The sequence below is a fragment of the Elgaria multicarinata genome, chromosome 14, assembly GCF_023053635.1.
Source record: "Elgaria multicarinata webbii isolate HBS135686 ecotype San Diego chromosome 14, rElgMul1.1.pri, whole genome shotgun sequence".
NCBI lineage: Eukaryota > Metazoa > Chordata > Lepidosauria > Squamata > Anguidae > Elgaria > Elgaria multicarinata.
This window is the reverse complement of record NC_086184.1, coordinates 31,849,421-31,874,921: the sequence shown is the minus strand read 5'-3', so window position 1 is coordinate 31,874,921 and position 25,501 is coordinate 31,849,421. Positions and strand designations below refer to the sequence as shown.

The window sequence follows — 25,501 nt, the reverse complement described above, 5'->3', positions numbered from 1 at the left end:
CTATTTAATTTAAAGTAAGCCCCGCTGAAGTCAGTGGGACTGGGCTTTGAGTACATGTGCATAGATCTGGGTTGTACTTCTGCATTTGAAAAGGGGTGTGTGTGTGTGTACAATTTTGCACATGTCCCTTTTGCAAACGGATAAAGGGACTTTACAGAGCATATCTCTGATTAATCTCCTGAGTTCAAAAGCATTTGAGAATGTGTCAGGAGAGCTTTGTTCCATTTACCACAGACTGCGAGACCTTTATCAGGTCTGCACGAAGAGTCTTAACATGTTATGGAGAAGAAGGAGGAAGAGGAGTTTGCAGTCGACCCTAATTGCAACTTCCACTGCACAATATCTCTAGAAGGCATGGAGGTGGATCAAGGGACTACTGTGCCCATAACACAGGGATGTTGAACCCCCAGGCCTGCCTGTTTCCTTCCTCACACGCAACTCCTCCTTTCTCCTTAACTCCTTCTTTCAACAACTCCAAGTCTCTACCACCTCATTTCCTTTGGCCTAACTTGTCTCACTCCCTCGAGCCACCTGTCTCTTGGCCAAGTTACCTAGCATGCCTCCTTCCCCCCACAACACCCCACCCATCCTAAGAGCTGTGCTGTTCCCTCTTTGCTTAGCCCTGCCTTGCCTCAGCTTCCTGCCTCCTCTGACCTTTTCCTCAAGCCTCATTCTTCCAGCTGCCCTCCCTTCATGTCCTTCTTCCACAGTCCATTCTGTACCCCAACCTCCTTCCTTCAGCCTTGTCACCTTTGGGGTCCATCCTTGAGCTTCTCTATCTCTCAGAACCTCTTTTCAGTCCTCATCCTGCCCCTCTGTAGTAAAGTTCCAATCCTGTCCAAACTGAGAACTTCCCCTTCCCCAAAGAAGTTGGACTGCAAACTGTTTAGTTCCCTGAGCAACTAAACATTCCATGTCACCACGCCAGCTCAGCCAGTTGGTGCCAGAGGCTTCACCATTACAAGCAGAATACAACACAGATGATCTCAGGCATCTTTACAACCCAGGAAAGGAGCCCACTACTATCATCTCCACGTTGCTAATGGAGCCTGAGGCTGCTCTGTGTGTGTGTGTGTGTGTGTGTGTGTGTGTGTGTGTGTGTGCAGCAGCTTGGCAAAGGGCATCTAGGAAGTTCATGGCAGAGGTACAATTTGAAAGAAGCATTTCCTGCTACGCACCTCTGTGTCTCAGCCACTACAATTCCCCCAGCCCCTCAGAAGGGAACCTAGCAAGCAGGTGCTATTTCTTAGGCCCCTTTTCACATTCACTTTTAAAAAGCGCTCAAAAAACTACATTTGAAGTATGTATAGCAATACGAATTTCCCCTCAAAATATGACATTTCAATGTATTTTCTCTCAAAACATGCATTTCTATACAGAACTGAATGTTTTTCGAGGCCAAAACAGCATTGCAACATTTGGAGAAGGAAGAAATCTGATGGAGAGCTATGTGCCCATTTGCACATGGGCTGGATCAGGCCAGATTGTATTGGAATTCACGGAGACTGCGGCTGGGAGCCCAAATATCCCATGCAGCACCTCCTCCCATCTGCGCATGGAGGTCTTCAGGAGCAGCCGTTCCCAGATGGGAGAAGAAAATATCACACTTACAAAAGCGAGGGCTTTCTTCTTGACGACATATCCTCTGAGGGGAGGTATAAATATTATTATTATTATTATTATTGATTGATTGCTATTGACCTTGCTTTCTTTTCCTATTTGCCTGGGAATTTAAATTTCTGATTGTTTTGTAACTGATTGTTGAATTATTATTATTATTATTATTATTATTATTATTATTATTTATATACCTCTGCCCATATTAAAATAAAAACTTTACTGTAACTAAAAACAGCTCTAAATTCTTTATGCCTCTTATTTTGCGATTTTATCATCATTATATTTTGTCTTTTAATAGTATTGTTAGCAGAACCACCTCCAAAAAAAATGGAGGTGGTTCTGCTAACATTTCCCTCCTTTAAAGCAATACAAAACTCAAGCTTGCTAGCTTCTTTTAGATCATCTGTGGCTAAGGCTTCCCAATACTAACTTGTTGTCCAGCTAACTATCTAACTGTATTGTGTACACAGCAGCCCTGAGATCCCTCGAGGATGGAGGATGGTTTCTACTTCCTCCCTTTTTAAGAATCAAAGTCCTCAAGCGAACCTACTCGTGGCCGATATGATATGGTGAGGACCATTTTCTAATGCTTAATTTTCCTGTGGAAAATTTTCGGTTTCACAAGTTTGTTAGTAGCAATGAACAGATGCCAATTGGTAATACAACAGTAAGCCAGCTTGGCAGTTTCAAAATTGTAATTAATGTTTTTCAGGTGAGTCAGTATTCCAGTAAAAGAAATCTACATAATGTAACATTTAAATCACATTAACAGTGCAATCTTATTCCCAGAAGTACAGTAAGTGCCACTAAATTCCGTGAGACTAACTCCCAGGTCAATGTGTATAGGATTTCAGCCTAAGTATACTTTAATCGCCTCCGCCCTGCCCCCCAACCCTGCCTCAAATATTTTAGGACAAATGTTTGTAGTGTATTGGGTAAAAAAAAAAATAACGTGGGATCCTCTTTCTTTCTTCCTTTTCAAAAAAGCTTTGTTGTTTTACTAAATGCAAGTACAATAACCACACTAAATTAGATCCTTCCCATGGCCATCAGAACATTTCGCAGTGCAAATGCCCCGATACCAGGGCTGTTGTCTTCTTTCAGGCCATTTTGTGGGGTGGGGGATCTCTTGAGGGTGGGCGGGACCAAAGGGCTAAGGCCAAAATGCCAGCGTATTTCAGATTAACACTCTTCCTGCCAGTAAGTCAGTCTTAGGGGAGGCATTTCAAACCTTTGGAATGGGGTGGAGGAGAAACAGGCCAAAGCTAAGAAAACACAAAATGGCTGGTGCTCTGGGGAAAGGCGACGTGGCCATTTGGGGAACCTTGGAGGGCCGGATCAGGACCCCGCGTGGGCCGTGTTTTGGTCCTGAGCCTGAGGCTCTAAACCAGTGGTTCCCAATCTTTTTCAGGTAACCGTCCCCTTGGTTCCACAAACTCATGCCCAGTGCCCCCTACCCTACCCTATAAAAATCATTATTCAGAATAGCGATTTTCAACGACTCACTAAGGAAGATAATAACAATAAAATTCAAAACAGTAACAATTAATTGAATATTTATTCAAAATCCAATTACATTTTTTTGTTTATTCAATTAAACATAATTGATGAGCTTGATCCAGTGATATCATCTTTTCAAAGTCTGATAGTCATTTAGCAAGGATATTAGATATCACATTTAGTAACTAGGGTAGAGTACCTCACTATTCTGTAAATTCTTAATGTGATGGATGGGCTTGATGAAGTGATACCAGTTTCCCAATGCCCGGTTTAAAGTCACTTAACATGAGTCTTAAATCACCACGTTTAGTAATCTGGAGTCGATTTCTTTGCTTGTAGAGAAGTAGGCAAACCACACTAAAACCACATTCCACCAAATATGATGATGGAAATGCAACCATGAGCTTCTGAACCACTCTCCATAGTGCAGGATAGCGATCAGAAATTTCCTTCTGTAACCAAAACTCCTGGTACGATTTCTTAAACTTTGGCTTCAGCTCAATGTCATTTTGTAGCTCAATCGGCCCCTTTAAATGGGAAGCACCCGCCGCAGACTTGCTGAGGGAGGGAGGGAGAGAAAAGAGAGCGAACGCCTCTGTTTTGCAGCCGGCGTGGCGGGGCACACCAAGCAGGGTATGTCTCTTCATTAGCGTTTTGGTGCTTTTGAAACATTTAAATTCACCGTTAAAAGGACTATTCTTAAACGGTATTAATACATGTGTGGATTCTTCCCCTATATGGCTTGGGACCAAACTACCTTCTCCCATAAAAATGTCCCTGGGTTTTAAGACCTTCTGGAGAGGTGCTTCTTGGAAAAGACCACCTCGAGTGCCGCCCTGCCGCCCCTTTGCTTCTTAGCGCCCCCCTACCGCCCCCTATGCAATCCCACCGCCTCCAAGGGGGCAGTACCGCCCACTTTGGGAACCACTGCTCTAAACCCTTATGCTACGCAAAATATAGCATAGGAAAATATCCTGGAAAACCCACATTGCTTCTCGTGGCCCTCCAGGCCTGCAACCCTTCACTGCTAATTTGTTCTCGATTTGTAATCCCATCTCTTAGCCACTGCACTGCACCAGTTCTACCCTGCACCAACAGGACAGGGTGTCTTAAAACTTTATGCGCAAGGAAGCAGCATTTTTTAAAAAAGGAAAAAAAAGCATCTGCTTTTCTTGAGCTTCTGTCTTCCCAGGTCAGATTGAGGGGATGAGGCCATGGGGAGAAATGCATCCCTATGAATCTGATGTGACGACCGCTCACCTTCAGGAAGGTCTCAAGGCCTTCCAACTTCCCTACCCAGACAAGCCACGTGATGCCACCTCTCTTGTGTTCTTCAAAATCCTCCACAAACCCCCACCTTTTCTGAGAAGCCCTCAGCATACTGCCCCAGTTCTCGTACTCTATCAGAGTTAAACCTCAGCGTGTACAGCTGAAGTAAATGCAAATACATTCCCTGTGTATCCCCCAATTCTATTTCTTTCAGCTTCCTCTGTTGTCACCTTTTTGTCCATGTTTAGACTGGATGGTGCTTGGGGCAGAGGCCCTTTCTCTTACACTTTGAAAAGTGACACTTTCTCTAAAACCTTTGTGAACTGCCCAGAGAGCGTCGGCTATTGGATGGTATAAAAATGTAATAAATAAATAAATAAAGCACAATGAGCATTTATTAAAAAATGCATAATAAAGAGCGAGAGTCCTCTGCCGGGCAGATGGGTGGCACTCAACCCACCTGGCCCTTGGCTGGGGTGTGTGAGGGGGGAGAAGACTCCATAGGCCTCATCAGCGTCCCATGCCTCCCTGGACTCCCATCAGGAGTCCCACTCGCACCCCACTGTGTCTTAGGCCATGTCTATGCCAGCCGTTTATTCCAGAACAATATCGCAGTCGTCTGTACCAGGCCACATGATGTTCACCTATTCATAGAATCATAGAATAGCAGAGTTGGAAGGGGCCTACAAGGCCATCGAGTCCAACCCCCTGCTCAATGCAGGAATCCACCCTAAAGCATCCCTGACAGATGCTTGTCCAGCTGCCTCTTGAAGGCCTCTAGTGTGGGAGAGCCCACAACCTCCCTAGGCAACTGATTCCATTGACGTACTGCTCTAACAGTCAGGAAGCTTTTCCTGATGTCCAGCTGGAATCTGGCTTCCTTTATCTTGAGCCCGTTATTCCGTGTCCTGCACTCTGGGAGGATCGAGAAGAGATCCTGGCCCTCCTCTGTGTGACAACCTTTTAAGTATTTGAAGAGTGCTATCATGTCTCCCCTCAATCTTCTCTTCTCCAGGCTAAACATGCCCAGTTCTTTCAGTCTCTCTTCATAGGGCTTTGTTTCCAGACCCCTGATCATCCTGGTTGCCCTCCTCTGAACACGCTCCAGCTTGTCTGCGTCCTTCTTGAATTGTGGAGCCCAGAACTGGACGCAATACTCTAGATGAGGCCTAACCAGGGCCGAATAGAGAGGAACCAGTACCTCACATAATTTGGAAGCTATACTTCTATTAATGCAGCCCAAAATAGCATTTGCCTTTCTTGCAACCATATTGCACTGTTGGCTCATATTCAGCTTGCGATCTACAACAATTCCAAGATCCTTCTCGTTTGTAGTATTGCTGAGCCAAATATCCCCCATCTTGTAACTGTGCCTTTGGTTTCTATTTCCTAAATGTAGAACTTGGCATTTATCCCTATTAAATTTCATCCTGTTGTTTTCAGCCCAGCACTCCAGCCTATCAAGATCACTTTGAAGTTTGTTTCTGTCTTCCAGGGTATTAGCTATCCCACCCAATTTGGTGTCATCTGCAAATTTGATAAGCGTTCCCTGCATCTCCTCGTCCAAATCATTAATAAAAATGTTGAAGAGCACTGGACCCAGGACTGAGCCCTGCGGTACCCCACTCGTTGCCTCTTCCCAGTTTGAGAAGGTTCCATTGATAAGTACTCTTTGAGTCCGATTCTGTAGCCAACTGTGAATCCACCTAATAGTTGTTCCATCTAGCCCACTTTTAGCTAGTTCCTTAATCAGAATGTCATGTGGTACTTTGTCAAAAGCTTTGCTTAAGTCAAAATATATGACGTCCACAGCATTCCCATGGTCTACAAGGGAGGTTACCTTATCACAAAATGAGATCAAATTTGTCTGACAGGACTTGTTCTTGACAAATCCATGTTGGCTTCTAGTGATCACCGCATTGATTTCAAGGTGTTTACAGATTGACTTCTTTATAATCTGCTCCAGAATTTTCCCAGGGATGGATGTCAGACTGACTGGTCTGTAGTTCCCAGGTTCCTCCTTTTTGCCCTTTTTGAAAATAGGGACGTTAGCCCTCCTCCAGTCGTCTGGCACCTCACCCGTCTTCCATGATTTTGCAAAGATAATAGACAAAGGTTCTGAGAGTTCTTCCGCTAGCTCCTTCATTACTCTAGGATGCAGTTCATCGGGCCCTGGAGATTTGAACTCATTCAAGGAAATAAGGTGTTCTTTGACCATTTGTTTATCAATCTCAAACTGTAATCCTGCCCCCTCAACTTCTGCTTCACTTTTTCCAGGGGGGTCATAGACCCGCTTTTGGGAGAAGACTGAGGCAAAGTAGGAATTGAGCACTTCAGCCTTTTCTTTGTCATCTGTCATCAATTTGCCATCCTCATTAAGCAGTTGAACCACCATTTCTTTCCTCTGTCTTTTACTACTCACATATCTGAAGAAAGCCTTTTTATTGCTTTTAGCATCCCTCGCTAATCTCAGCTCATTCACAGATTTAGCATTCCTGATGACATTTCGGCACTTCTGCGCCACTTGTCTGTACTCTTCTTTTGTAGCCTGGCCTTCCTTCCACTTCTTATATGTATCCCTTTTTGTTTTCAGGTCATCTCTAAGCTTTTTGTGGAGCCACATTGGTTTCCTCTGTTGTCTTCTATCTTTTCTCCTTGTTGGAATTGTTTGTAACTGTGCCTTTAAAATTTCCTTTTTTAAATACTCCCACCCACCTGCACTCCTTTTCTCATTTGTCTCATTTGCCATGGGACCTTACTTATCATAGTTCTATTAAAATCAGCTTTCCTAAAATCCAGAGTACGTGTATGGCTACACTCAACTTTTGTCTCCATCATAATCAAGAATTCAAGTATGACGTGGTCACTTTCCCCCAGAGTTCCCGTAACTGCCACTTTATCCACTAAGTCATCCCTATTGGTCAATATCAAGTCAAGGATTGCCGATCCTCTAGTTCCTTCCTCCACTTTCTGTAGGAAAAAGTTATCAGCCACACATGCCAGGAATTTCTTGGAAGGGCCGCTTTTGGCAGTATTCCCGCAGTGATCTCAGGACGACCGCTCAGTTTTCCCGGGATATCGCTGACTGGATTTGTAGCGGCTTTTCCGGCTCTCTCGCTACAATCCCGAAGTCCGTGGCTGGTGTGCCCCCCTTTAACTTGAGGTGCGAGTTCCTGGTGCGAGTTCCTGGCTCAGAGAACAGCCAATCCGGTGTCAGGTGCGTGTGCATGGCCACCGGCGTGTTTCATCGCCAAGTGTGTTTCTTTTTCTTTTTACACAAACATATTGATGCGCAGGAGTGCATCTTCGATACAGTACCCATCCCCCCTTCTGCACTGCTGTGTGTCTGTGCTGGTGCGCATCTTGGAGGAGTTGATAAAAAAAACACGTACCGCCCTCTTCTGCCATTACCCATTCGGAACCGCTGTCACGGGGCACACCTCCTCGCGCAATGGCTCCCCTTTACTTATTATTATTATTATTATTATTATTATTATTTATTTATATAGCACCATCAATGTACATGGTGCTGTACAGAGTAAAACAGTAAATAGCAAGACCCTGCCGCATAGGCTTACAATCTAATAAAATCATAGTAAAACAATAAGGAGGGGAAGAGAATGCAAACAGGTACAGGGTAGGGTAAGCAGGCACAGGGTAGGGAAAAACTAACAGTAGAAAGTAACAGTAGAAGTCTGCACAACATCAAGTTTTAAAAGCTTTAGGAAAAAGAAAAGTTTTTAGTTGAGCTTTAAAAGCTGTGGTTGAACTTGTAGTTCTCAAATATTCTGGAAGAGTGTTCCAGGCGTAAGGGGCAGCAGACGAAAATGGACGAAGCCGAGCAAGGGAAGTAGAGGCCCTTGGGCAGGCGAGAAACATGGCATCAGAGGAGCGAAGAGCACGAGCGGGGCAATAGTGTGAGATGAGAGAGGAGAGATAGGAAGGAGCTAGACCGTGAAAAGCTTTGAAGGTTAACAGGAGAAGTTTATATTGGATTCTGAAGTGAATTGGAAGCCAATGAAGAGATTTCAGAAGTGGAGTAACATGGTCGGAGCGGCGAGCTAAGAAGATGATCTTTGCGGCAGAGTGGTGAACAGAAACCAACGGACTGATGTGAGAAGAAGGAAGGCCAGAGAGAAGAAGGTTGCAGTAGTCCAACCGTGAAATAACCAGTGCATGAACAAGCGTCTTGGCAGAAGAGACAGACAAAAATGATCGAATCCTGGCAATATTATACAGGAAAAATCGACAAGATTTAGCTACTGCCTCAATATGAGGAATAAAGGAGAGCGAGGAGTCGAAGATAAAGCCAAGGCTACGAGCTTCCTTGACCGGAGTAAGCGTAACATCATTGACAGTAAGAGAGAATGAGAGATGAGGAGAAGGTTTAGGAGGAAAAACAAGCAATTCAGTCTTTGCCATGTTAAGCTTCAAGCGACGATGAAGCAGCCAAGCTGAGATATCTGAAAGACATGCCGAGATACGATCGTGAACATCAGGAGAATACTTGCAGGAAACCTCCCTCGCATGTGGCCTGTGAGCAATGATCCCGGGAGTGGGAAACCTCACAATTATCCCTCCTCCGTTGCGAAAGGGCAGGAGGTATAGATTAGCCTATAGTTTCATCTCTGACATAGTGGAGGAAATCTATTTACCGCAAGCCCTTTTCTGTTATCAGCCATCACAGATGCTGAATTGTCAATGAAGTGGCCAACCTAGGCCTAGACTGTACCATTTCAGGTGGCAGGTGGGGCTCCAGATATAGGTAACAAAATGTCACAGGTTCTTCTCCCCTACCCTTCTCCCTGGCATGCTAGCTTTCTAGGTGCAGGGAATCCTTTTTGGGGGGGGCTATTGAGGAGCGTTCCATCATGTGAGCTCCCCTCACACTGTTTGAAGTGTGAAGGGATGCAGCTCAGACCAAAGGTAGCCCTGAACTGACTTCTCTGCAAAGAACCACTGCCCTCGTGCAACTTCCACAGTTCAGAAAACGAGCTGGATAGCCGAGCGCCACAAATGGCTTCTCTTGTGCCCTCTCACAGCTTTGTCCATGTCAACGAAGAAGCGCCCAAGAGTGGCTTCTGAGTCCTGCTGTGCCCTGTGAGTTTGCTGACTCCTCTGCCAATCTGATACTGCAATCTGATCCAGGGATGCTTTTACTCCCACTTCCTACTGATGACTCAGGGTGGAAAGCAGCGGAGAAAGTGCTGATGGGGCCCATTTAAAGCGCGTGCAAGAAAAACCAAGAAAATCCCTCCCCCACCTTTCCCTTTTTTTTGCGAGTCCCTGCAAAGGGGAAACAGGCGAAGTGCAGGCTATGGACAAGAGGCCCCTGGACTTGCCCCTGCTCTTCACCACTGCAACCTGCTCGTTCACCTGCCTCTCGCTCTAGCCCAGACAACGGTGAGAAGGAGGAGGAGCAGGAGACGCCGCGGCCTCCTGGCTCCCTGGCTCTCTTCCTGGCAAGCAAGCAAGTGGGAGCCATGATGAGATAGAAGAGGAGGAATAAGAGCAGCCTGTGGCACTGGCGGGGGAAAGGTAGACCCCCTGAGTGAGGTGGGCCTACTGAGAGTGCCTTGCCCAAGCCCCCCCCACCTCCTGCCCCCCAAATCCTGGACCTTGCTATGGGGCTCCAGTTTGCACTCACGTGACTTCATGGAGCATAGCAGCAAGCGACAGCAAGGACTCCAAGCGGGTAACTGCAGCTGTATTTAGCATTTGCAAGCACGTGGGAACGGCCTTAACTATTAGAGGGGAAAGCTCTCTCGGGTGGGGGGGACGGGACACACCTGTCAGAGGTGGAGCACTTTCAAGTCTCATCTTATTAGCAACTGGAACTGTAGTGAATATTCACTGTAAACACACCAGCCAGATGCAATAATAGGGAATCACTAGCTAGGAACACAGACGCGCGGCTGCCTCTGATGGCTCCCTGCTAGCTCAATCTGAAGACAACACTTCAAACTGCAATCTTTAGAGGCAGACATTCTCAGAGCGGGGATTTGGAAGCGATCCCAGTGAAGCCGGTGGAATGATAGGAGCGAGAGGCTGGTCGGCCGGCAAGTACTCTTACGTTTTGAGGCAGTTACAAAAATATTGGTGGAACGTTCTCCTGTCAGCTCGCTTTGATTCCTTCCTGCACTTGTGCCTCTGGGTGGATTTCTAAAACCACAGGGGGCACAACGGCCACTGGAAAGCGGTCTGTTGTTGTTGTTGTTGTTGTTGTTGTTATTATTATTATATTTATATCCTGCCTTTTTTTTCCTCCAAGGAACCCAAGGCAGCGTACATGATCCTCCTCCTCTCCACTTTATCCTCACAACAACCCTTTGAGGTAGGCTGGGCTGAGAGTCTGTGACTGTCCCAAAGTCACCCAATGGGTTTCCATGGCCGAGTGGAACCTGGATCTCCCAACTCCCAGTCCGACACTCTAACCACTAGGCCACACTGGCAACACTAATATGCTGCTCGTTAGCAATTTGGATTGAAGTAGAAAGCAGTGGCCAGGAGTGCATTTTTTTTTTTTTATTATTATTATTATTATTATTATTATTATTTTATTTATTTATTTATTTATTTATTTATTTATATAGTACCATCAATGTACATGGTGCTGTACAGAGTAAACAGTAAATAGCAAGACCCTGCCGCATAGGCTTACAATCTAATAAAATCATAGTAGCACAATAAGGAGGGGAAGAGAATGCAAACAGGCACAGAGTAGGGTAAACAGGCACAGGGTAGGGTAAAACTAACAGTATAAAGTCCGAACAACATCAAGTTTTAAAAGCTTTAGGAAAAAGAAAAGTTTTTAGCTGAGCTTTAAAAGCTGCGATTGAACTTGTAGTTCTCAAATGTTCTGGAAGAGCGTTCCAGGCGTAAGGGGCAGCCGAAGAAAATGGACGAAGCCGAGCAAGGGAAGTAGAGACCCTTGGGCAGGCGAGAAACATGGCATCAGAGGAGCGAAGAGCACGAGCGGGGCAATAGTGTGAGATGAGAGAGGAGAGATAGGAAGGAGCTAGACAGTGAAAAGCTTTGAAGGTCAACAGAAGTTTATATTGGATTCTGAAGTGAATTGGAAGCCAATGAAGAGATTTCAGAAGTGGAGTGACATGGTCAGAGCGGCGAGCCAAGAAGATGATCTTCGCGGCAGAGTGGTGAACAGAAACCACAGTTTGCACAGTTAAAGCTAGTGCGCCACCTGCGTCCGTTCCTAGAGATGCCGGACCTGGCCACGGTGACACATGCCTTAGTTACATCCTGATTGGATTACTGTAATGCGCTCTACGTGGGGCTGCCTTTGAAGAGTGTTCGGAAACTCCAGCTGGTTCAAAGAGCTGCAGCCAGAGTGTTGACCGGGACTGGTTACAGGAAGCAGACAACTCCCCTGTTAAAACAGCTCCACTGGCTTCCAGTCTGTTTCCGGGCATAATTCAAAGTGCTGGTTATGAAGCCAGGTTATTTGAAAGACCGTATTCTCCCTTATGAGCCTGCCCGTGCTTTGAGATCTTCTGGAGAAGCCCTTCTTTCAGTCCCGCCATCTTCACAGGTGTGCTTGGTGGGAACATGGGAGAGGGCCTTCTCGGTGGCTGCTCCAGTGCTTTGGACCTCTCTTCCCAGGGAAGCTAGACTGGCTCCCTCCTTGATGGGCTTTCGGAAGCAGGCTAAAACGTTTTTGTTCCAGCAGGCCTTTGGAGAATAATCTGGCCCTCCACCTATGTTAATGTCTTATAATTTTGTTGTCTATTTTAAACTATGTTTCCCCCCCACCCCCAATGTATGTTTTAAACTTTGTAAGGCCGTCTTGAGGCCCAGCATTGGGCAAAAGGCGGGATATACAAATAAATATAATAATAATAATAGTAATAATAATAATAGAAAAAGTCTGGAGTGGCTTTCCCCATCCTGGTGGCCTCCAGATGTGTTGGACTACAGTTCCCAGCATCTCCAGGCTGCCAGGTTTGGGGAGGCTGGGTTGGGGGATTTGGAAGCCAGGTGGTTGGTTGCATGGTAATGCAGGTAGGACACAATCCTATGGCTGCTTAGGCGGAAAAAAGTCCTACAACTCCCAGCATTCTCCAGCCAGCCCCTTGGAGAGCTCCTTTAGGGTTCGGACTGAAACCCAGAACCAAGTCACTCAGCCACGGTCTCCTCCGGACGCCCTGCCCTGCTCCATCTTTGCCACCCCCTATCAAAACCTGCCCACTCCTGTCATCTTTGTCCTGCCTGCCCAACATGTACTGAAGGCTGCCTAGGCTATGGCACCTTGTTAAGGAAAAGCAGTAGCAGCTGTGGAGACAGTGGTGGTAGTCCTCTAAGCACAGGGCTCCTGTCTTTTGTTTTTTAATATGTATTTAGTGGAAGAAATACCCAACAGCTTAATCTCCAGCCACGTGATTGGACTGGGAGTCGGGAGATCCGGGTTCCAGTCCCCACTGGGTGACTCTGGGCCCATCACTGACTCTCATCCCAACCTACCTCACAGGGTTGTTGTGAGGATAAAAATGGAGCGGGGGAGGATTATGTACACCGCCTTGGGTTCCTTGGTGGGAAAAAGGCGGGATATAAATGCAATAAATAACAATAAAATACATAAAATCACCTGTGGGAATGAACCATGCTTTAAGCGTGAAATGTAAAGTTGTATTTATCACAGGGTATCCATGCAGGAGCGGGCCTTTTCCTCGATAGCTCTGCATTTATAGAACGCCCTCCCTGAAGAAGCTTGTCTGGCGTCAACACGACCATCTTTTCAGCACCAAGCAAAGATGTACTACTACTACTACTACTGTTGTTGTTGTTGTTGTTGTTGTTATTATTAATTATTATTATTATTATTATTAATTATTATTATCCCACCTTTTTCCTCCAAGGAACCCAAGGCGGCTATATAGAATCATAGAATAGAGTTGGAAGGGGCCTAAAAGGCCATCGAGCCCAACCCCCTGCTCAATGCAGGAATCCTCCTCCTCTCCATTTTATCCTCACAAAAACAACAACCCTGTGAGGTAGGTTGGGCTGAGAGTATGTGACTGGCCCAAAGTCACCCAGTGGGTTTCCATGGCCGAGTGGGGACTATTTTCCCAGGCATTCGGGCATTAGTTATGGCCCAATTGTTGTGGGCTGCTTTTATGCTGTCCATTCTAGGTTGTGAGCAGGAGGAGAATTTGTGGGTGAATGCTTTTCAGATTGTATTGTTTTTAGATTAGGTTTTAGTGGTATTTATTTTTATTTATATTATTGCGCTGAATATGGTTTATATTTTGGGGTTTTTCTTTTCTTTTTATTCCTGTTATATTAATCATGGAATTTTTGTTTGTTTGCGTATGTTGCTTTGAGAGTGCTTTTTTGGCAGGAAGCAACACATTCATCATCATCATCATCATCATCATCATCCTTCCCACAATGGTATTGTGCAACCAAGGATGGAAATAAGGTCACTCTTTCTTCGAAGTTTGATGTACAACAGTAATTGTGTGTACAGCGGTATTTTGTAGCCAAGAGAACACTGCTTTTGTATATTTTGTAATTTTCTATGTTGTGACCTGGTTTGCATGACATGACAGCCCACCGTGACTAAATTTACCCTTGGGGACTGCTGTATCATGCCGGGTGCCTGCAGGCATCATTTTTGCATGGCGCCTGTGGGTACCTGGCTTGCCGTGGCTTGTTGTGATGTGCGAACTCAAGCAGCAGGGGTTGTTTGAGAGTTAGACAACCCTCAAATAACTCATAGCTTGTTTTAGGGTTATTAGAGGGTTGTGTAATCCTCAAGAAAAAAAACCTGCCACTTGAGTTGACATGGCATGCAAAAATTGTACTCATGGAGCCTGGCAGGATGCAACAGCCCCTGTGGGAAAATGAAGTCATGGTGGGCTGTCATGTCATGCAAACTAGGCCTGTGCAATGGAGCTGTGTCTTCAAATCTAAAAGCCAAGTCTAAGAAGCAAAATGCGTCTGATCATCCCAAATAAATTACTAAAGGCATTCAATGTTTTCAGCCCAGAACTAATTTTACTCAGTGGATCCTCTTCTGACGTTTCCATTTCCCAAGAGGAATATTTAGACTGTACCTACTTGCAAAGAATCATCATGACCCGATCTCAAGGTGTAGCATTTTGGAAAAAGAAAAAGAAAGGTGGGAGAGTTAAAGGGTCAAAAAGGAGGAGCAGAATTGTCGGGGTACAACCCCCCCCCCCGAAAGGCCTTCTGTGCCGGGTGTGTGTGTTTTGAGCCTCCTTCAGCCAGAGGACCAAAGTCAATTTTGGAGAAGCTCCCAGGGGGCACCAGTTCAGTGCTGGGCGAGGCCAAAGGGCAGGGCTGGAATGCCCAAAGCCCCCGCAGGTCTCAGCTGAAAGCTCTTACGGCCTGTGATGACGACTTAGGAGAAGCATTTCAGCCTTTTAGAATGGGGGGAAAGACCTGCACAAAAGCTGGGACACCCCCACCCCCAAAATGATCAGTGGTCTGGGGAAAGGGAACCTCACGAGGGCTGGATTTGTCCACTGGGCCTGAGGTTCTGGCCCCATTGCACGCAAGCCCAACTGAAATGAACAGGAGCTGCTGGTCCATGCTGATGTGAATTCTACAAGGGAAATCCCTGACAATATTGCATTTCCTGAACCTTAACCAAGGATATGTGCCTGGCTTCTGGTGCTGCTTCTTCATTGTTGTTACATCCTGATAAACAAGTGGAAAAGTGAGAAAGTAAAACTACTTTAGGAAAGCGGATTCTGCCTTGGAGCTCAGCCATTCCACTTTTCTTTTCCTGTTTGGTATCTATGACAACTACAGGGCCCATCTATGAAGCTGGCGCACCTCCAGTGTTGCAGCCAAGCACTCAAAAAGGGCCTGATTGTTCAACACACAGCCTGGGTGCAAGCTCCAGTCATTCCAGTAGATCAACGTGAGCCCTCAAGGAAATAAATGGTGGCTGAACGGAAGCAGGTCCTGGCTAACTGGTTAGCATTCCCTACACCCTGATTTTCATTTCCCTGAATGTGAGAAGGCTTAAAGTGTGTATAGCGATGGGGCCATTGCGTGCTGGCCCCGCCCCCTGCATTTTCCAGCACACGGGTTCCACCCACCTCAGTTCAAACCTTGCAAGGTCTGAAAGGGAATCCTACTTGCTTTCGCTTGAATGTGAGTAGAACTCTGCGCGATCAGGAACTTTGATACAGCAGGGTTTCCGAATGCCTGAACAGGGCTACAGTTTGCTGAAACCAAGGTTTGGAATCCTTCGAACTAGAGCTGTGCTGAAAATTTCTTTCACATCTGTTTTGACTGTTCTCATGCAATCAGATAGAAAAGAAGGTGCTTTTGAAAAAACATTCGAAGGAGAATTTGCTTTGGGAGGAATTCTTATGGGTGGGGTTTGTGGTTCCTGTGGTTGAGGAATGTTTGCCCTGTCTTCCATTGTGCAATCACCTCTCCGGCAGCCTCCCCGGCTTCCCACACTGCAGTGAAAGCCTAGGGAAGACATCCTGGGGTATTTCCTTCCCCGCAGGATTTTTTCAGATCAGGAAGCGTGGGCAGCCAGGGAGGCTACAGAGCATTTGGAGAGAAGTGTAACAGAAAGCAAGAGCACATCTTTGGTCACCTCACAGGGATAACCTTAAAACACCATCGAAATGGTGGCAAAGCAAAGCAAGAAAGAAAAAACACTTAGGAAGAAAGAATACAGCTGTGCTACAACCACCTTTGAGAAACGGCTGGAGAGTTTCTCCTCTCCTGGAGAAATGACGAGGATTTTAAGAAGCAACAGGTATAGCTTTCATCAAGGGGGGATTCCACACGTCGTACTGAGGGCGCTTCCATGTTCCCCCAGTGCGCCCCCAAAGCAATTGTGTAGCTTGCCTGTTCGAAGAGACGAGGAAGAGGCGTCCTTGCTGCCGCCGCTACCCACCTACCTCCTCGCCGGCCGGGTCGGAGAGCTCGGCGGAAGAAGGCGGGGTGGAGAGAAGCTCTCCACCCCGCCTTCTTCGGCCGAGCTCTCCGACCCGGCTGGCGAGGAGGTAGGAAGCTCTCCACCCCGCCTTCTTCCGCCGAGCTCTCTGACCCGGCCGGCGAGGAGGTAGGAAGCTCTCCACCCCGCCTTTTTCCGCCGAGCTCTCCGACCTGGCCGGTGAGGAGGTAGGTGGGTGGCGGCAGCAGCGGCAAGGACGCCTCTTCCTCATCTCTTCCAGGCAAGCTACACGATCGCTTTGGGTGCGCACTGGGGGCGCATGGAAGCACCCTCAGTACAACTTGTGGAATCCCCCTAGGTAGCTAACTGAGATTTGCAGCAAGTCAAGTCATGGTTGGCCGTAAGACCAGTGCAGACATAACACTAGCCACAGTTGGTTCTGAAAAATGAAAAGGAGGAAGGAAAGGAAGGAAGAAGTATTGTTTGAACCTTGATGTAGTGGTTTCTTTAGGTCAGGGAATACAAAAGGACTCAGTTTGAAATAAGTGAATAATAAAACAAACTGATTACAGGTTTCTGGCCTGTCTTACCTTAAAGTCTTCTGGGAGCAGCAGTTTTGACGTTCTTAAGAAGCTTAGGATGTATCTGAAAATTTCACCATCTCGATCAATGAAATAGTGTTGTTTTAAACTGTCCAAGACAATAGGTTCCGTGCCATTAAACAGACGGCTTATTCTGGGAGGGGGGAAAAAAAGGAAAAGGGTGGGCAGAAAACGGAGTGGAAGGACACACGATCTTGCAAGAGTCACAGAATCTTGGAAGGTTCCTCAAGATCATTTAGTCCAGCCTCAAATTCTAAGGCAGGAGCCCAGAGAAATTAACTGAGTTCACCCTGCACATTAAACCACCCCGCATCCCCACATGATCGTTAGGATGGTGAGCCACAAAAGACTGGTGGCCTTGGACCAGAGTTGGCTGCTCAGTTCAAGGAACGCATTAGTCAAGTAGCTCAGGAGGCTCTAAATATCAAGCCAAAACCCCACATTACACGATGATGCACCATTTCTTCTTTTTCACCAATTCTGGGGAGCAAAGCAGCTGCAAGGGTGCATTCACATGGCTCAGATTCAGGGGACTGGCTATGTCATTGAATCCAGCCTTACACAGGGCTTTCACAGATGCACAGTCAGGGTGGGACAGAAAGACTGGCCTGGTTCAGATGCAACCACACTGGCTTAATAAAAACAGCCAAATCCATCACACAAAAGGGGGAGGGGGGAAAACTTACAAGCCTGGTGTCTTTCCTTGGCTCAGCTACCATGTTTATTACAACCTTCCCCCACCTGGTGGTCTCCAGATGTGCTGGACTGCAACTCTCATAATTCCCATTGGCCATGCTGGCTGGAAATGATGGGAGCTGCAGTTCAACACACTTGGAGGCCACCAGGCTAGGGATTTATTAAGTCAAGGCCATTGTGTCTGGACCAGGCTTCTGTTTGTGGGCACGACCCAGGGTGAAAGGACCCACCTACCCTGGGAACTCTCCAAACTCTGGGTTTACACAACATGCTAACCCACCCAGTGCAGGTTGTTGTTGAACCATGGGTTATGGTGTTGTCCGAACACAGTGCACTTTCCACAGGGTGATTTATCATGTAGTCTGAATGCAGCATGTTTTCCATAGGGTGGCTTGTTAATCATCTGAACAACCCGACAACAAGCCACGGGTTCTCAAAGTGGTTTGTCCGAGAAAAATAAACCACACTGCATGATTAACAAGCTACCCTGCAGAAAACACGCTGCATTCAGACAACACAATATTCTGCAAATGGGTTAGCTTGTCATGTGAATGCAGACAATGCCACACAACCATGCCTTAATAACTTTGGAGAGGGAGCTATTTGACCAGAAAGTAGAGACTCTTCTACCTGTGTGTGTGTGTGTGTGTAGGGGCGGCAGCAATCTGGTGTCTACAAACACCACACCATAGAAAGTTCAAAGGATTCCCTTTTGCAAAAGCACGCCCTGAAACAATCTTCTTTCCCTCTCCTGACAGTTGAGCTATTGCAAAACGTGTCTCAAACTCTAAAAGCATCTCTGAAGACCATCTCGGCTGCCTTTCCTGCAGAAGAAATCCCTCCAGCTTCCTCCCTCTTTCCTCTGAATTTGTTTGCATCTCACAGGAAGCCAAAAGATCTCCCCAGAATTGAAGGCGTCTGGGTGCGATTTTCTACTCGGATGATTTGAGGACAGGCGGCTGCTTTCCTCCTGCATGGCCCAGATCGGAAAAGACTCTTTTTGATGTCACATTGTTCTCCCACTTCATGTATAATTTTCTTTCCGCTATCGCTCCGAAATCTGGTGTTTCCAGTTCCTTCTAATTTAGTAATCATCTGCAGATTTCATTAATGTGCCATCTACTCTCCTCTGGATTAATTACAGAGATATTTCATATTGCTCAAGCTCCCACAATTCCCTTGCTGGTCCCGCGCCCTATCCGGAACCCACAATTTGCGGCTGGTCACTCCCCACCTTGTTTATGGTCTATCAGCCCCACATCTAGGCCACATATGAATCATTTGGAATTTGAATTAATTGGGAAACTCTCCAATACGCATTTATACCTCCCCAACGCATGGCCTATTTCTGTTCCCCCTACACTGCTAATTATGAATCAGAATCCCAAAAAGCAATCAAGCTGCCATGGGAACTTTTGCTCTTGTGGGAGCTGAGGCGACCACTGCTTTGGGCAGCTACACACTTTTCATGGCAGGCCTGTGTCACCCCAGCATGTGGATGGCATACCCACTTCTGGAAACACCCACTGCTCACGCCCCTGGGGAAACCTGGGCCAGATCTACACCAAGCAGGATGTAACACTTTGAAAACAGGTTGAAAACGGCCTGTGGAGCTCTGTGTCCTGGGCCCCAACAGTGGTCAATACTGTTATAAACCGTTTTAAAGCAATAGCGTAGATTCTGTCCTGGTAGGGCCAGGATAGCCAACTCGTATTCAAAAGCTCGACAGAAATGGATTGTATCACGTACACCTGATGCGTTACTTACAAGAAACACTGCTGTACCTGTAGAAATTGGGTTTGCTCTGTAGAGTATAGTAAGAAGCCACTTCTGTTTTCTTGATACCTGTTGGTTAGCTTTCAGCCTGATCCTTCACCCCCTGATGACCAACTGTTTGGTAGTTTCCTTTTGTCCCCTATTCTAAAATGTTAAAATACCTCTCCTAACGCTTAGCTACTGGTAGTGAGAACTTTAAGTTGAAATGTGATGCTATTTTGACCCCATGCCTTTTGCATTTGGTTCTGGAATGTGGCCCCCAAGCGCGTCTCCTAAACGGCATTCAGCCTTGGGGCAAAAGAGAGTCAACAGCCCTGGAGTAGGGGAAGCTCTGAGCCCTGGGGGGCTACAGAAACATGCCTTGCCACCCACCCCGCCCTGGGTGAAGGTAAGTCTATTGCTCTGATGGCTTGAGTCAATTTTACCAAAATCATAATTATTACAACAAAAAACAGCCCGACAGGACTTAGAAAAGCTCCCCCACCTTTTTTTAAGGAGCAACTTAACCAATAGATGATCTTCATAATCAGGAACACCTGGAAAACACTTTACACCTCCGCCCCCCCCTTGTCAGTTCTTTTTTTAGCCATACGGAGATCCAACACAAGCCTCTTTAGGGTGATCACTTAAGCACTGCCAAAAGAAAGGAAAAAGAGGACCGAAAAGGACATAGATTTGCATAAAACCTGCATGTACTAATTTATATGTATGGACCCTACTTTAGAAATTATTTCTGTAATTTAAACAGAAGTACAATACATCTCACCAGAGTGGGGAATATTGTGAGCTGGTGAGCTGGACGCTTGCTCAGCCTGCTGTTTCTGGGCAACCAAATTCAAGGCCATGGCTCTTCCTTCTTCCGGCTCTTTATCTTTCAACTGGACATGGACTGGACACCCTTTCAAACAGAGGACTGTTCTCTGACAGCCCTTCAGAGAGAGGACTGTCCTCTGAAAAGCAGGGTGCACGGTCGCCCTGCGTCCTCTTAGATCTTTGAAGTTAGAAAAGTGCTTTGCACCATGAAGGGTTAATTCCGACTTGGCTTTCCGTGCATGACTGGATCTGGAATTCCATCGACTCGTTACTCCTCTTGGTTAAACTGGAATCAATTAGTAGGGGATACACTGATAAGACTTGTGCTCAATCTTGTACTGAATTAATTTAGCAATGCTGCAGCTTAGAGAACATTTACAGTAGTGATGAAAGTAGATTAGATGTTTGCTGGAACTCCCATAAAGTCACAGCTTTCTGGATGCATGTGGGCGACGCGTTCTGCCAGCAATCGCGCCTGCCTCTTCCTGCCTGCCTTCGCCACGGATCTGCCCAGGTTTGCTTTTGCCCAATCTCCCTTTGCTTCCCTGCCTTCTCCTAATCTCCCCCCTCCCTGCCCCCCTCCCCCGCAGTCCAGAAATGGAGCCAGGCCAATCACGAAAAGTGAAGTGTCTTCTTGACTGCAAGGGCTAATGGCTGAAAACTTCCCAATTAGGCAGGCTTGGTGAATAGCAAACAGATCCAAAATGAAATCCCAGGACTGGGCCTGTGTCCTATCATCTCCAGGACCACTTCCTCTCTAGCATACCTGCTGCAAGGCAGAAACCACCCCGCTGAGTGCTGAGTTGAAGAACCGAGCAAAATAAAACAAGACAAAAAATGTTGCTTGTATTTATTATGAAGTTATTATATTTTTATCCTGCCTTTTTGGGATTGAACCACAAGAATTATATTTAAGATATGACAATACAAACCATCCATAAAAATTGACCAATGATCCAGGGTCTAAGACAGAAATGGAATAGACAATTGGAGTGTCCTATTTTGCTTAACCAATGGAGTGTTGTCTTAGCGTCTGTATCTGAAGTTTCTACGGATCTTAGGCTATGCCTTATTCAGCAAAAAAAATAAATCTTGTTTCGGGTTTATTGGACCCCACAAGGCTTTTTAATAAGGGGTTGTCTAATTTGCATAATTGCTGGAGTTGTAACGCACCTAATGCTTCTTTTATTCCTAAATTTTGGCAATGCCCAATAGTTGCCTCCTTTGGGAGGAGGTCATAATAAGGATAAACTTTGTATTGAAACAATCTTTAATATGTGGACTTCACAACGCTATCAACTGAGGACTTAACAATGCTATCGACATTTGAAAGGGTGGTTTATAGGTGCAACTTGCGAGTGGATAAATACATGGATATTTGGTCTGTTTTTCGTAAAACCTCTGCATAACTTTATCCCCATCCTCATATCTGATGAAAAAAATGACATTCCTATGCAAGTATTTTTTATTCTTTTTTTAATTTCACGATTTGTTTTCTGTTCTGTTAAATTCACAATAAAAGGGGAAATATTTTAACAAACAATACATTAAAAAAATTGGATTAAAGTGGCACAGAAAACCAGCGATAAAAATGAAGCTTGGCAGAATGAAGAGTTTTTGGATCTGCTGAAACATCACTGGATGGGGAGGTGGGGAATAAATTTCACCCCAAAGAGGGGCTTCCAAAGATGCCACCGAGGGAAAAGGACACCTCACCCACGTACCTGTGAACCTGATCTTCCTTTCTCTCAGGGCAGAGAGCAGGACCTCCAAGGTGGCCCTCTTCACACGATGGTTATGCTAGCACTGCAAATGGAGTGCATAAAATGAAGAGGTAGCCAGGACAACTGATGCAAGACTGGTACGATATGTGTGACTAACATTCGGGTGGCTGGATTTTGTACCAGTTGGAAGTTTCTTACAGAGCATTACGCTGGCCTAGTCTGGATGTGACAGCTGCCTGCATATCTGAGGTGATAAAATCATTGTTTTTCTTATTTATTTATAGATTTATGAACCATTTATTTATTTAATTTTGTGTTTGTATTTGTATCCCACCTCTCTTCCTCCAAGGAACCCAAGGCGGTGTACATAATCATCCTCCTCTCCATTTTTATCCTCACAACAACCCTGTGAGGTGGGTTGAGCTGAGAGTTTGTGACAGGCCCAAAGTCACCCAGTGGGTTTCCGTGGTCAGGTGGAGACTAGAACCCGGGTCTCCCAACTCCCAGTCTGACACTTTAGCCACTACACCACACTGGCTCTCACTTTTTGGCCCAAATGGAACCCCCAAGGCGACTTACATTTAAAACTTGAAAACTTTATAATTTGAAAACTTTAAAAACATCATGAACAGCACAATTAAGAGAAGGCAAGGATCTTAAGAATGAAGTGCAGAGGCAATATATTAAAAACTGAACAAAAGGGGGGGCAGCAGTCTAATCTCCCTTTGGAAAAGGTTCCAGAGGAAGGCTGCTGTCCCATGTTTCTAACAACCCAACTTCGCTTGGTGGTGGATCACACAGAAGGACACGCCAAGAAGATCTTAAACAACAGGTAGGTTCATACGGGAGGAGGTGATCCTTCAGATATCGTGGCCCCAAGCAGTTTAGGGATTAATAGGTAAAGAACTGTGCCTGGAAAGAGCCAGTGGGGTTGATACAAGATGGTGTAATATGGTCACACGTGGCGGGTGCTAGAAAGAACTGCATCTTGCACCAGGTGCAGTTCTCAAACACTCTTCAAGGGCTGCCCCATGTAGAGTGTGTTTCAATATTCTAAATGGAATTATTGCTTTACTTGAAAGTCTAGGGCAGCCTTCCTCAACCTGGGGCGCTCCAGATGTGTTGGACTGCACCTCCCAGAATGCCCCAGCCAGCCGCTGGCTGGGGCATTCTGGGAGTTGTAGTCCAACACATCTGGAGCACACCAGGTTGAGGAAGGCTGGTCTAGGGGAAGCTAATTTTGAAACGGGGCTGCCATATTTTGAAACAAGCAAGGGCTGAAGGACAGGCAGCATTGACCAGGGGCATTGCCAGGCACAAGAGATGTAAAATTTCCGGAAATTTTGAAGCCATGGGAAAAAACGGGGTTTAAAAAACAAAAACAAAAAAAAACAACGGAAATTTTCAGAAAAATTGAAATAATGCCGTATTAGCACTTTTTATGGATTGAAAATCACTTTGTTACTTTAGGAACATAAAATGTAATTACTGCATGTCCAAGTTGGTTTGGCATAAAATTATTACATTTGGTATATTAAAAGTACAATGTATTCAAACAATTCTTACAAATTGAATTTCCTTTTTTATTTTTTTTATTTTTAAAATGGTAACAAATGGAGCTACAAGCTCCTGAACTGTTAGGAACACCTGAACTGTAAGGAACCTCTTTGGTTCTGCCAGTTTATGAGGAGCAGGCAAAAAATCAATTTAAAACAACAGAAGAAACCACCAACATTAGTAACAAAGAAAATTATTTATGTTTCCACTAGTCCTCCAGTGTCAAGACATAAAGCCCCCATTCCCATAAAAAGAACTGAGAAAAAGGTGGAAACCAAGGTTCAATGAATATGCATGAAATTTCAGCAGACTCATTTCCTGAGCTATAGCCATCACTATCAGTTTCAGTCTCTGCTTCAATGGCAGTGCTGCCCCCTAGAGGCAGAAATGCATCTTGCTCTTGCATTTGAGAGTTGTAGTCTCAGTTTGCAACCTAGGACTTGCTTGTCCTTGGTACACAGACATTGTAATAATCTGATAATGTACAGTTTTTAGAAATCATTTGGAGAAGCAAATATCCGAACACCTTGTCTTAAACATTTTATTTATCATGCTAAAATAAAACATCATGTAATCCATTTCTTCTTCTTTTCTTTTCAATTTTTCGGAAAACCCCCCCAAAAGGTTTTTTTTTTTCCTGGGCCTTCACATCTCTACCAGGCAGCTAAGAGATCTGGGGCTCAAGCCAATGGGACACAACTCTGGACAACCATCTGCCAGGGCAGCTGGGCAACCACCTGTCAGGGATGCTTTAGGGTGGATTCCTGCACTGAGCAGGGGGTTGGACTCGATGGCCTTGTAGGCCCCTTCCAACTCTGCTATTCTATGATTCTGTGGGAAGGGAAACAAGCTCGTCACTGAGGCCTGCCTGGCGCCATCGCTGCCATCTTTTTGACTGCAGTTTAAGACCTCCCTCCACTCCCAGGCATTGAATGGGAAATGATGGGCTACTTAATACTAGTCATCTAAACAGGTCTAGTGTTTTACTGAAACCATTTTTTGTTGTCTAAATTGCTTTAAATTTTGCATGTTTAATTTTTTATGCTGTATTCTATGCTATATTTTATTATCTTCTGAATTGTTGTAAACCGCTCAGAGAGCTTTGGCTATGGGGCAGTATAGAAATAAATCAATAAATAATTTGCCTTGAAAAAAATATTTCCCCATTTTCATTCTGATGTCAATTCATTTTAGATAAAAAAAAAAACTTTTTACTTTGAGGCCATATTAATATACAATATAAGCATTACAAATATTATAAACGTGATGAGCAATTATATACGTTTAAAGGTTTAAGAGATGGCAAAGCCTTTGTTTACGCAAGGAGCCACATCTAAAGTGCCACCAAGAGTACACCAAGAGTAATGCTGCAATCAAAAGGACACTGAATGACCAGTGACATTTCCACAAATTCTTCCCCTCTCCTCATCCAAACCTTTCTTCCTGTTTACACTTCCATGGTGCTTCTGGCCCCGATACATTCTGGCCCCACCAATAAGCGCCCCCCTTTCTTCTGCAAGTGGTGGTCTCCAGTATGAAGCCTCAACATGGGCACTGAAAGCAACCACACACCGCTTCCTTTCCAATCCCTGCCTCCCGATCTCCTGTGAGGCATTTTTAGATTGTAAGCTCCTTGGGGCCAAGGATCCATCCTTTTAGACCAAGGGTGAACAGTTTGTGGCCCTCCAGATGTTTTGGCCCACAATGCCCCACCCCTGGCTAGCGCTGATGGAAGCTGTAGGCCAAAACATCTGGAGGGCCACCCGTTGCCCACTCGCCTGGCACTCTGTAAATTAGCCTCTCCCAACCTGCCACCCTCCAATTGCGTTAGAATACAATTCCCAGCACTCTCTGCCAGTAGCCATGCTGGCTGGGGACAATGGGAGTTTTAGTCCAACACCTCTGAAAGTAGGGCAGGTTGAGGAAGGCCGCTGCAATGCACAGGGATGATACTCTCTCTCTCTTTCAATCAATCCTTCTGTTCCTCCCATGCATCACAGCCCAAACATCTGATCCTCAACTCCTCCATCTGTGCTCTT

At 45.6% G+C, this 25,501-nt stretch overlaps 1 protein-coding gene across 2 annotated transcripts in view; it reads right to left on the bottom strand.

Annotated features, from left to right (window-relative positions):
• KCTD15 (potassium channel tetramerization domain containing 15) overlaps positions 1-25,501 on the bottom strand; it is a 78,434-nt gene that overhangs the window by 18,620 nt on the left and 34,313 nt on the right. For both annotated transcript variants that reach the window (XM_063141040.1, XM_063141041.1), the window contains exon 3: positions 16,885-17,029. In XM_063141040.1, the coding sequence (XP_062997110.1) occupies positions 16,885-17,029 (145 nt within the window). The remainder of the gene's footprint in view (positions 1-16,884; positions 17,030-25,501) is intronic.